General features: G+C 36.3%; 2 protein-coding genes and 1 long non-coding RNA gene across 13 annotated transcripts in view; 2 read left to right on the top strand and 1 right to left on the bottom strand.

Annotated features, from left to right (window-relative positions):
- LOC110269864 overlaps window positions 1-713 on the top strand; it is a 1,429-nt gene extending 716 nt beyond the window's left edge. The window contains exon 2 of the long non-coding RNA XR_002358620.1: window positions 308-713. This is a non-coding gene — a long non-coding RNA (uncharacterized LOC110269864). The remainder of the gene's footprint in view (window positions 1-307) is intronic.
- Window positions 2,196-6,163, bottom strand: LOC107629472 (RINT1-like protein MAG2). 4 transcript variants are annotated; one of them, XM_016332274.2, is made up of 5 exons: window positions 5,777-6,163; window positions 4,810-5,143; window positions 4,608-4,709; window positions 4,260-4,360; window positions 2,196-4,175 (listed from the first exon to the last, which is right to left on the bottom strand). In XM_016332274.2, the coding sequence occupies exons 2-5, from the start codon at window positions 5,069-5,071 to the stop codon at window positions 2,289-2,291; spliced, it is 2,352 nt and encodes a 783-aa protein (XP_016187760.1). In that variant the 5' UTR covers window positions 5,072-5,143; window positions 5,777-6,163; the 3' UTR covers window positions 2,196-2,288. The 4 variants fall into 4 exon arrangements, with proteins under 4 accessions (XP_016187760.1, XP_016187761.1, XP_016187759.1 ...); XM_016332275.2 differs by having other exon boundaries at window positions 4,810-5,137; XM_016332273.2 differs by having other exon boundaries at window positions 5,940-6,162.
- The window catches only part of LOC107629476 (UPF0548 protein At2g17695-like), a 5,317-nt gene continuing 3,012 nt past the window's right edge, over window positions 8,963-11,267 (top strand). For 2 of the 8 annotated variants that reach the window (XM_021117646.1, XM_021117651.1), the window contains exons 1-3: window positions 9,241-9,348; window positions 9,430-9,647; window positions 9,962-10,157. In XM_021117646.1, the coding sequence (XP_020973305.1) occupies window positions 9,259-9,348; window positions 9,430-9,647; window positions 9,962-10,157 (504 nt within the window). In that variant the 5' untranslated portion in view covers window positions 9,241-9,258. Of the gene's footprint in view, window positions 9,154-9,229; window positions 9,349-9,429; window positions 9,648-9,961; window positions 10,158-10,655; window positions 10,982-11,267 lie in introns of those variants that run through there. The other 6 variants (XM_016332279.2, XM_021117649.1, XM_021117648.1 and 3 more) reach the window with 6 other exon arrangements.

Here is an 11,267-nt window from a genome sequence, read left to right as displayed (position 1 = left end):
TCAGTGACTATATATATTTTATATATATAATCATTAAATATATTGTGAGCATAAGTTACTATTCATCATTTGCCATGAAATATATTTTATATTATGTTTAATTTTATACTTTTCTTTTTGTTTTTTCTAGTGTTACTTTGCTTCATGCTCTACACGCCTATGACATGTTTGTTAAATTGCCTAACAGAAAATGGTGTTCTTGAAGGAGAACGTTTAACTTTTAACCCATTTTCAGGTCCATTTTTTCACTGATTATATCTATATATGTGTTGTGCGTGTATATTTACAAGTACCACATTCTTAACAGGTCAGGTACTTTCAACTATGATGTTAAATATAAAGGGACTACTGCTAAATCATTGTCTTCCCTTGAACAAGATGAAGGGTTGTCCAACGATGGGGTTTTACTTAACAACAAACGAGTTCTGTTAGGTTCTGGTGTTGAGACTTTTGAGAAGAGCAAGGCTGCCCTCAAAAGTTGGAGGTATTTTTACATGTGTATGTGCGCGTGCGCGCCATGGTTTTAAATTGGGTGATTACTCACATGAAGTGCCTTATCTGTTTTATATATTTGCGCGTCATGGTGTGTGTTGTTGGACTGTTAAGTTGGGGAGTTGGTTAGTTACCTAGTTAGTTACCTAACAAAACCGTTTAATTATTTATTATTGTGTGTATTCACTGTTTGAAGTTTGAACATAGTATCTTATGGGTAACTATGCTGTGAACATCATTTTGCACATTTTATGCATGTATAATTCTTTCGCATTAATTTTTTTAGAAGGAAACATTAATTTTATTAACAAAAACGGTTTTGCTAGGTAGATAATCTTTTGTAAACAATGTGAATAATAGGTTCTAAAATTGACCTAATAAAGTAAAAAAATACTCCACCTCCAAATTACCTTCTAGACCCTAACATTAGGATAACCATCCGCACACCTAGTGAATTGAACATCATGTCATTGTTAACTATTCATGAGTAAATTGAATAAAAAGGAATAGTCATCCAATTAAGAATAATCAACATAATCTTCTGCATACATACCTATTGAATTCAACGTTTGACATATCTATTATTCACATTGTTTAATATTCTCATTGTCTCTCAGTCTCTCTCTACTTTTCCTAACAAAAAAAAAGACACTTACAAGAGTCAGTGATCTTGGTATCTTGACAATACACATGAGAGTTAGGCACCTGCATTCGTTTTCATAGTCCTAAAACGTTTGGCTATTAAATAATTTGAGTAACAAATATATTTTTTATTTTTTTCAATTCTTTATTTTATAAATTATTATTTTATTATTCATCATCTATCTTATTTTCACAACTCTATCATTAACAATTTAATGTTCTTTGAAATTAACCAAGTTGGGTTGGTCGAGTGGTCAGTTCACTCGTCTAAAACCCCGTTTTGTGCATGCAGCAACTCATTGCCCAGCGGCAGATTTTTAAATGAAGTTCAGATATTAGTCCTTAACCTGTAAACTAAAAAAATGTTCTTCGAGATTCTACATACAATCTCCTTCTCAATTTTATTTTGATTTTGAAATCCTAATATTATCTTTTTCAATCTTAAGATTAATAATTTTATAATCTATCATCAATCTCTTTTTCAATTATCAAATTCTATAATTATAATCGTTTATATATTTCCTTCTACTATAATTATCAATTTCTTGTAGCCAATGATCATCGTTTATCAATCATGATAACAATTGATTTTTCCATTAGAGTAATGGATTAGTTAGTAAATAGAAGTCCTTTTCCTTTTACACCGTGCAAAAATGCAATCAATTTTTTCATTCAATTAATCGATTGGTTAGAAAATGAAAATTCTTTTTCTTTTTGCAAGTTGCAGAAAACACAATTGCTTTTTTTATTCAAGTAATCGATTGATTAAGTGAATGAATTTTTTTTTTTTTACAACAATCAATTGTTTTATGAACAAAAATCAATTTTTTTAAAAGTCGATCAATTTTATTACCTATCCAATTGATTAGCCCAAAAAAACAATTGATTATATATCGACAGAATCTATTCTTTTTATATAAACAACAACCAATTGATTGAAAAAAATTTTTAATTGATTGATTTTATAATAGACAAGTAATTTAGTGATTGCATGATATTTTTTAAATAAGACTTCGTTTATCGTATGAGTTTTATTTTGTTTTAGTTGTTATATGACCTAATTTACTGAATCAATTTTCTTTCAATGTCAATTTAAAAATATGAGAATTTTTTTTCAAAATTTTAAAAACATCATAAAGCAAAGCAAAAAAGCTTCAATTTGAGAACACCCTATTCTTCACAACCTTTTCTGCTTCGGTTACAGTCAGATGCCTGATCCCATTTTCCTTCAACCATCTCTTCCCCCCAGCAAGACATTCTTGCACTCGGGTTTCATTCAACTTCAACAACTTAAGACCTTCACTTGATTTTGGGAAAAAACCTTCTGGTCTCAAACACCAAGCCCCAAATACCCCAAATAAAACACCTATATCGCTGTTGAATCTTTCGACACCACCATTATGAAATTTTACACTACTTATAAGAATACCATTAAAAATCAATTGATCAATTCCAGCTGCCAAACTTCTCCATACCCCAACAAAATCCCTACTATTCAAAGCTTCTTCTACAACTGATATTTTGCTTTGCAAATAATCTAGGGCATCTATCAGTGTCTTCGACACAGTCCACCCTTCTTCAACCTTTTGCCATTGCCTCTTGTTCTTAATGTAATCTCGAGATCGAGCATCAAAACCTCTCAAAATAACTACAGATATCCTTTCAACCCATTCTGTTCTAAAATCTTCCAACTTCTTGATCTCGTCATCCAATATAACCCTACCAGAACTCTCTGACAAAACTTCGCCATTTCTATCTGCATTACTTGGCAACTCTGCTTTATCATCCAGATCCATCTCAAGTAAAAAGACATCCTCAGACCATTCCCTTAATGCAGATTCAAAGTAATGGGCAGCATTGTTGGAAACTGCTACTTTAATTACAGCATCATCATCAGTTAAGGCAGTTAGTCCCTCAGCTTCTTGGCAACGGACAAGTATGGAATCAAAAAATTTTCTTATAATAGGCACACCTGCTAATCTGAGAAATTTGGACCTCAAAGTAACACTTGGTAATGATCTACATCGTTCAATAACAGCTGATAGATGGCGAAGAAATGCACTGGAAATTAGGGGAGACTTGAGATCATCAATACATGATGAGAGAACTGCAGCTTCAGCTTTCTTTCTCCAATTATTCTCATCTTCAATGTCAGGTTTAAGCTTATCAAGGGCATCACCTAGCTCTATTTCTGCCCATAGATCAAGCCAGTCTGGTCTATCACAAAATACAGATAGTGAAGAAATCCTCTGCAACATACCACTGTCATAAAAAAATAGCAAAATTCCAGAACGCTCTACCAAAGACTTGATCCTTTTATCAAAAGCTATCATCAGGTCAATCAGATGCAGCCATGATATTCTAGCAGATGATTGAATACCTGTAACACTCTCCTCTTCTAGTTGACTAATATAACTAGGGAAAATTTCTTTTGCCAAGTATGTTGATAAGGAAGTAACCATTGCTGAAATCCATTCTTCTCTGCAACTATAGCCAACTACTTTTGCTTCATCAATCAAAGGCTGCAACATTTCATCCATTGAATCAACATAATCGCTTGTGATCTTATATACAAGCGTAAATATAAATTCTGGTTTATCAATCCATTTTGAGAAATGTCGCTGGGAAGCCAATGACAAGGGATTCGCAAGCTCTTCAATTACCCAAAGTGGTTGTCGCAGAGCAACCTCCCTATCATGGCCCTCAAGCTGCCTACATTTTCTTTGCCTTTGCAACTCTTGTAGGTTGCACAAAGCAAGAAAATTTCTAGAGTACTTGAGTCTAACATCTGCTTGCATATGCAGTAGAGGATTCAGTCCTTGATTTGCAGAAGCCAAAGAAGAAAGAGGTGGGGGCCATCCAAGGGAAGCAAGAAGTGCTCGATGATCAGCAATTGCCTGGGGTCTTAAGATAGCCAGAGCTCGATCTACTCTATGATCAGCTGCTGATAGAAGACGCTTCCACTGAGGCTGTGTCTTTGTAATTGAGGTCAATAGTCCTTCTGTTGTTTTTAGCGTGTTTATAGCAACCAGACGCATTTCCTGCAACATTTAGCAGACATAACAATGTAATGATGCAATAGTTCCCAATGGATATTGGGATCCATGATAAGAAAGATTTCTCACTTCTGAATTCTGACTAGAAGGCTTCCTCAGGTGTTTGTTCATGGTATGTGATACAGCATCTTCAGTATCACCAATCAAAGTATCAAGTTTCAGCGCTGTTTCTGTAAGAAGCAGTGTCAGAGTATTAATATACCAAAGAAAAGTTGCACTAGCCGTATACTGAAATAAGTAGCATTATTCAACAAGTATGACCAGTATGATATCTAAGAAGTCAGCCTAAGCAGACCAACATATATTTGAGAACCACAAATCCATTTCACAAAAGTGACCACAACACAAGTATTCCATCCAATTCATGCTCTTCTGACAGTGATAATTGAAAACCAAAAAATAATACTGATAACCAACCTGCATAAACACGAACATTCTCCAACCTGGCAACTTCCTTCGCCAAAGCCGCAAGTTCCTCTCTGAAACCCTTGCCATCACCCTCTTCGCTGCTTCCTCCATCTCCACCCAACAACAAACCAATTCAATTTCGCAAAATTCAAAACACCACAAAAACCCTACAGTTAAACCCAAATAAAAGAGAAAGATCAATGGACCGAACCTGGCACGGCGTTGGAAGAGCAAGTGGAGGCAAGGGCACTGAGGCGGCCGTTGACGTCGCCCGAGAGCGAAGTGTAAGCTGAGAGACCCGCTCCGAGTCGGCGAGTGGACTCATTCAGAGACCGATCCAACTCGGAGCACTGAGTCTGTAGCTCGGCAACGAGTGTCGAAGCTTCCGAGAGGGCATCTTTGGTGTGGAACTTGCCGTCGAGGAAGGAGAGTGCGGAGGGAGAGAGGTGAGAGGGTGCAGGCAGCGAGTCCATGAACAATGAAATCTCGAAGGTTCTGGAAGTTTCTTCGCGTGCAGTTGTTCTTCGCGTTCAATTCATCTATTTCTTTATTAAAAACAAAGATGACAAAATTTATTTCTTCTCTAACAATAGACCGATTATAATGAACAAATAGAAGTTCTGACAAACTTTTAACAAAATTTTCATTATAATTTCAATAAAGATCAACAAGGTTTTCAGCTTATCACAATTTTAGCAAGATTTCAGCACAATTTTAACGAAGATTAATAATTTTTTTCCAAAAATTAACCCAGAAAAAAAGCACAGCAGTGAACTAATCATTCAATTATTCAATCAACACTAAGAATACACAGTTCAGAACAGCACAGGAGCATAGCTAACCATTCAATGATTCAAGTTATGGAAAGGAAAGGAAAACTCTAAGATGGTTCAATCATCGCTAACAACCAGATATGCGTTCAATTTTGCCAGAATCAAGCAACAATTCAGCAATCATCAACCACAATTTCAGATCCAAAATCAGCAACAACAAAAATTATATGATTGCAAATTAGTAATTACAATGAAACAGCAACACAAATTCGGCAACAACAGAACCAACTGCAACAACTAAAAGATTTCATGCCAAAATTCAAAAATCAGAGATGCAGTAGAAGAAGTAATAGAACTCCACATTGAGAGTTTAGATCTAAGGAATGCAATCGAGCAAAACGCGACCTCACTCACTGTGGATCTGTTGCGCATGGCGGAGAGGAATCAAACACTTTGAGATTTCAGATTTGAGACTTTGAGGAGAGGAATCAGAGGATTGAGGCTACTGTTTTTCGAACAAAGCATCAACATAATTAAAAAAAAGGAAGATCAGTGTCACTGAGCTGACCTTCGGCGAGCAGAGGGCAAACGAGAAAGACGGCGATCAAAGGGCAGACGAGGACGATGGCGAGCAGAGAGCAGACGAAGACGGCGGCGGTGAGACGAAGCTGCTCGACGAAGACGACGGCTACCTCGACACGAAGCTGAGCGAGGGCTTTCTTTCTTTTTCTTTACTTTTTTTTTTTGAACTCTTCGTTTAGTTTGAACCGGTCGGTTCTGGTTCAGATTCAACCATCCGATTCCCATCCAATTAGGCATTTTGTTTCCGGTTCACATCTGAGCGGTTTTTGCCTATGAACCAAACCGTTATAAATACCGGTTTGCAGTTGGATTGATCTGACAGATTAATCCGATTCGATTTTCAGAACCATGGTTATTTGCATTCATGTATATATATGGTTGTTATATGTTATGAATAAATTACATATATGCTTTTTTTTTTTGAACAACGGAGCTCAACAGAAAAAGTGGAGCGAGAAAATCTAACAAACAAGGAACCTATAAAAATAAGACCAGAAAATTGTCCCTAGTGTTATCTCCGGCATTGTCATCAACAACAAAAGGGATCTAAATTATACCATTCTCTATAATAGATTACAGATTTACGAAACACCTCCTCAGCACCTCCTTCCGTGTTGTTAAAAATTCGCCTGTTCCTCTCTAGCCAAATATTCCAAATAACGGAGAAAAAACATATGAGCCACTTGTTACGGTCTCCTTTCTTGTGAGCAACACCTGTCTAGCTCTCGAAGTGTTCCATTAGTGAGCTCGGAATAGACCACAAACTCCCAAAGTCAGATAGATAGCCATCGGCACCACACCTGCCAAGTAAACTCACAGCCCAAAAACAAGTGATGTATAAATTCAACGTCTTTTTTACACAACACGCATATGTTATCACCATGTTAAACAATCTTCAGTCTATGCAATCTTTCTTTGATATTAACTCTCCCTATCACCGTAAACCAAATAACTAACTTCACCCGTGGTGGAACCAAACCTTTCCAAATGGTTCTGGTGAAACTATAGCTAGTAACTTTCTCCGGAAGGGTCTCTGACTGCATTACCTGCACAAAATTGTTAGTCGAAAAAATACCTTTCTTGTCAAACTTCCAAACAACTCTGTCTTGCTTATCATGTGCTAGCTCAATAGGCCTTAAAGTTTCATGTAACTGATCCACTAATCCCAACTCCCATTGGTACAACTCTCGTCTTTACTGGAAGTTTCAGATCCACTCTAACCCATCCCAAAACCCGCAATCCCCTATGACAGATCCTTTCTGGTTGAAATAGAGAAAAGCCTCGAAAAATTCGTCTTTAGGGCACCACTTTGTAGCCAGACATCCTCCCAGAAACGAGTCATCCTTCCGTCACCCACTTCCATAGATAACCCCGCTATCATCTTATCTCTCACATCACTATCCCTAACCTGCAGCTGACAGATATCCTTCCATGGGCCCCCTCTAGTAGGTAACGTCTGAGCTGATAACATCACATTTGGGTTCAAGTCATAGCAAAAGCAGACGACCTTCTTCCATAATGGGCACTCCTCTTTTAAGAACCGCCACCACCACCACTTGAACAGAAGTGTAGTGTTTCTAATGACTGCATCACCAACCCCAACACACCCACCTTTTTAGGGGCTTGAACTAACTCCCACTTGACTAGCGCCAAGCCATGCCTCCCTTCCTCCTTGCTCCACAGGAATCTCCTCTACAACGATATCAACTTGTCAGCCACTGCCTTTGGCATCTTATACAGACTCAAGTAGTACACCGGCAAGCTGTTTAACACAGATTTAATAAGGACAAGCTTTCCCGCCTTGTTGAGTACTTTTGCCTTCCACAAGCTGAGCTTCTCCTCAACCTTGTCAATAATCGGTTTTCAAGTCCTGACCAGTCTTGGGTTTGCTCCTAATGAGATGCCAAGATATCTTATTGGAAGACTGGCCTCCTTACATCCCAAGTAGTTGCACATGTCGGATGTCCACTGCTGTTTGTTAAACCTCACTTTTGTCTCTAAAACTGATAAATTGTACTGATTTAGTTAGGGGTGTCAAAATTTTTCAAGAAGTGGGGATTCCCGCGGGGACCACCACGAATGGGCCCCAATAGTGGAGAATTTTTCCCGTGAGGATGGGAATAGGGAGCGAAATTCTCCCGAGACAGGCGCGGGACCCGAGCGGGGATCCCCATCCCATCATCGATAATTCTCCGAATTTTTTAACTTACTTAATAACTCTTACTTTATTTTTAATATAGGGGTTCTTTTAGTAATTTCACTCATTGAAAAACCCTAACTCTATTATTCAAGATTTTATTTTATGGACTATGATTTGCTATATTATATTTCTGGACTTATAATATTGGATAAGATATTTTTGTGTGTTTGTAATAATATTTTGTAGTTTATTTTTTGGTTTTTTTTATATTTTTTATTATAATTTCCATATGAATGTAGGGAGATGGGGAATGGGGCCCGTGGGGAATGCGGGGAACGCAGGGAACGGGGATGGGGACAATTATTTCCCCATGGCGGAGAACGGGGCGGGGATGGGGAGCAGGGAGGCATCTTCCACCCCGCCCTTCCCCATTGACATCCCTAGATTTAGTCCTTGACTTTTTAATTGTTATCATTTGGTTTCCTAGATTAAAAAAAAATACACCAATATAGTCTCTTGTATATTTTCCGTCGTCCGAACCCAATGCTATTAGTGACGTGTCTCAAGCCTTTTTATACTGGACATATTAAAACGACGCACTTTGGAGCTAAAAAATGTACTAAACGGTTTCGTTTGAGAGTTTGAACAATTAGTATTATTTAAAAGGAGGGATATAACGTTTTAGTATTGTTCAAATCTTAAAACGACGTCTTTTAATACATTTTTTAACTCTAAAGTGCGTATGATGTCGTTTTAATATGTTTTGGATAGCAAGATTTGAGCCACGTCACTAACAACGTGACGGACAATAAACAAAGGACTACAATAGTACACGTTTTTGAATTTGAAAAACGAAAGTAGGGTTTAACAAATGAACTTCCACTCACATAGACTTCATGTATCCTATAATAATAGAGCCACTTGCCCACTCATATCATTGTCGTGCTTTAGCCCGGGCTATACTACTAGTAATATATACTTATCACTATCGATATTTGACTCAGACACAATTCCTTAGATATCTCAAATCTCTCGGGGACTATATATATTGTTAGCATAAGTTAGTATTTATCATTTGCCATTAAATATACTTTATATTATGTTTAATTTTATAATTTTTTTTTTGTTTTTTCTAGTGTTACTTTGCTTCATACTCTACACGCATATGACATGTTTGTTAAATTGCCTAACAGAAAATGGTGTTCTTGAGCTGGGGTCGACCATCTCCACAAGACCAAAAGGCTTGCATCAAAAAGTAAATAATCTCTCTTAAAGGAGAACGTTTAACTTTTAACCCATTTTCAGGTCCATTTTTTCACTGATTATATCTATGTAGGTGTTGTGTGTGTGTATTTACAAGTACCACATTCTTAACAGGTCAGGTACTTTCAACTATGATGTTAAATATAAAGGGGCTACTGGTAAATCATTGTCTTCCCTTGAACAAGATGAAGGGTTGTCCAAAGATGGGTTTTTACTTAACAACAAACGAGTTCTGTTAGGTTCTGGTGTTGAGACTTTTGAGAAGAGCAAGGCTGCCCTCAAAAGTTGGAGGTATTTTTACATGTGTATGTGCGTGTGCGCGCCATGGTTTTAAATTGGTGACTACTCACATGAAGTTGCTTTTATGTGAAGATGATAGTTGAGAACCGTTTGATGGCAATTTAGTCAAACATGTTAAATCATCTAACAGTTCTCGCCTATTGTATTCACACGAAAGATAACTTCATCTGAGTGGTTATCTTTAAAACCATGATATATGCTCTAGCTCGATCATCGATCATCGATCATCATGTTTTCTTCATTTTGTGGTGTATGAATGAATGTACATAGTGATTTTTCTTAATGTGGGGTAAAATTGATTGTAGTCATTTGGGGTTGGATTGGGCATTCGTTGATCCAAAGACAGCAATTAAAGAAGGAGAGAAGTTTTGTGTTTGTGTGAAGGAGTTGCTGCCATGGTTGATGATGCCTCTTCAGGTTGTGTATGTTAATGAAAGTAGAAAGAGAAAAGGTGTAGCATCCTTTGGTTTTGGAAGTGGAACTCTTCATGGTCACTTACTGGTTAGTGCTTTTTCTATTTTCCTCATATCAGTAGATTTATTTATGCATCTGTTTGGTGTAACAAGATAATTAAATTCTCTACTTAATTATGCTTAATAGCTTTAGAACAAGTAATTACTTAATAGAAATGTCTGTGAATTATTTGATATCTGAATCATTAATTCAATAGGTCAAGAGAGCTTTCTTGTACTCATCATTATTCGTTTTTCACAATATGGTTACCTTATTTATGCTTTTTCTCATCAAAATCGTCATTATACCACTTTATATGGATATATATTTAACTCGTCTATATGACTATTTTGTCTTATGCTTAAATTCTTTCTTTATTTAGAAGAACGAAGGTAATAAGAATTGAATTCTAGACTTTTTGATCGTATAAGTTTTGTTATCTTATTATTAACGACTTATTCTAAAAGTTTAAATTGTTAAATAGAAATGCATGAATAGTTATATATATATAACACGTTTCAACCGATAAATTTGTGGCAACTACAGGCAGGCGAAGAGCGATTCTCGGTGGAGATCGACGAGAAGAATGAAGTGTGGTATGAAGTACTTTCTTTCTCAAAGCCTGCACATGCCTTATCAGTTCTTGCACTCCCATATGTCAAGCTTAGACAAAATTATTTTGCTCATGAATCTGCCAAACTAATGCAGAACCATGTTATTACTTCTTCAAAATAGTGGCAACTATTAACATCAAACAAAGGGATTTGAAAGTTTTGACATACATTTTATTGCTGGAAATCCATCAGAGAAATTGATTACATCCTGATTCCATGGATTCTTAAACTTGGGATCAAAATTATTGTTGATAGCAATGAAATGATGGTTTCAATCAAAGCCATGGAAACTCTAAACAAATTTTCACTATATTAGATGAATTATTTCATTTCTTGCTACTTACAACTATGTTGTACAGGAAATAAAAACAAATTCTGATAATTAAGTTAGAAACTCAGCTTTTATTGATTTCCTGAACATCTCATTTGATGTTTAGAACTGAGAAATGTACAGAATTGAAATTAAAATTTCATAAATTAAAAAAAAAAAAACTAAAATGAATGCTTCCTTATTCCTATTGTATAAATGATCAATTCATGACAT

Source organism: Arachis ipaensis, chromosome B03 (assembly GCF_000816755.2).
Source record: "Arachis ipaensis cultivar K30076 chromosome B03, Araip1.1, whole genome shotgun sequence".
Taxonomy (NCBI): Eukaryota; Viridiplantae; Streptophyta; class Magnoliopsida; order Fabales; family Fabaceae; genus Arachis; species Arachis ipaensis.
This window is presented reverse-complemented; position numbering and strand designations above follow the sequence as displayed.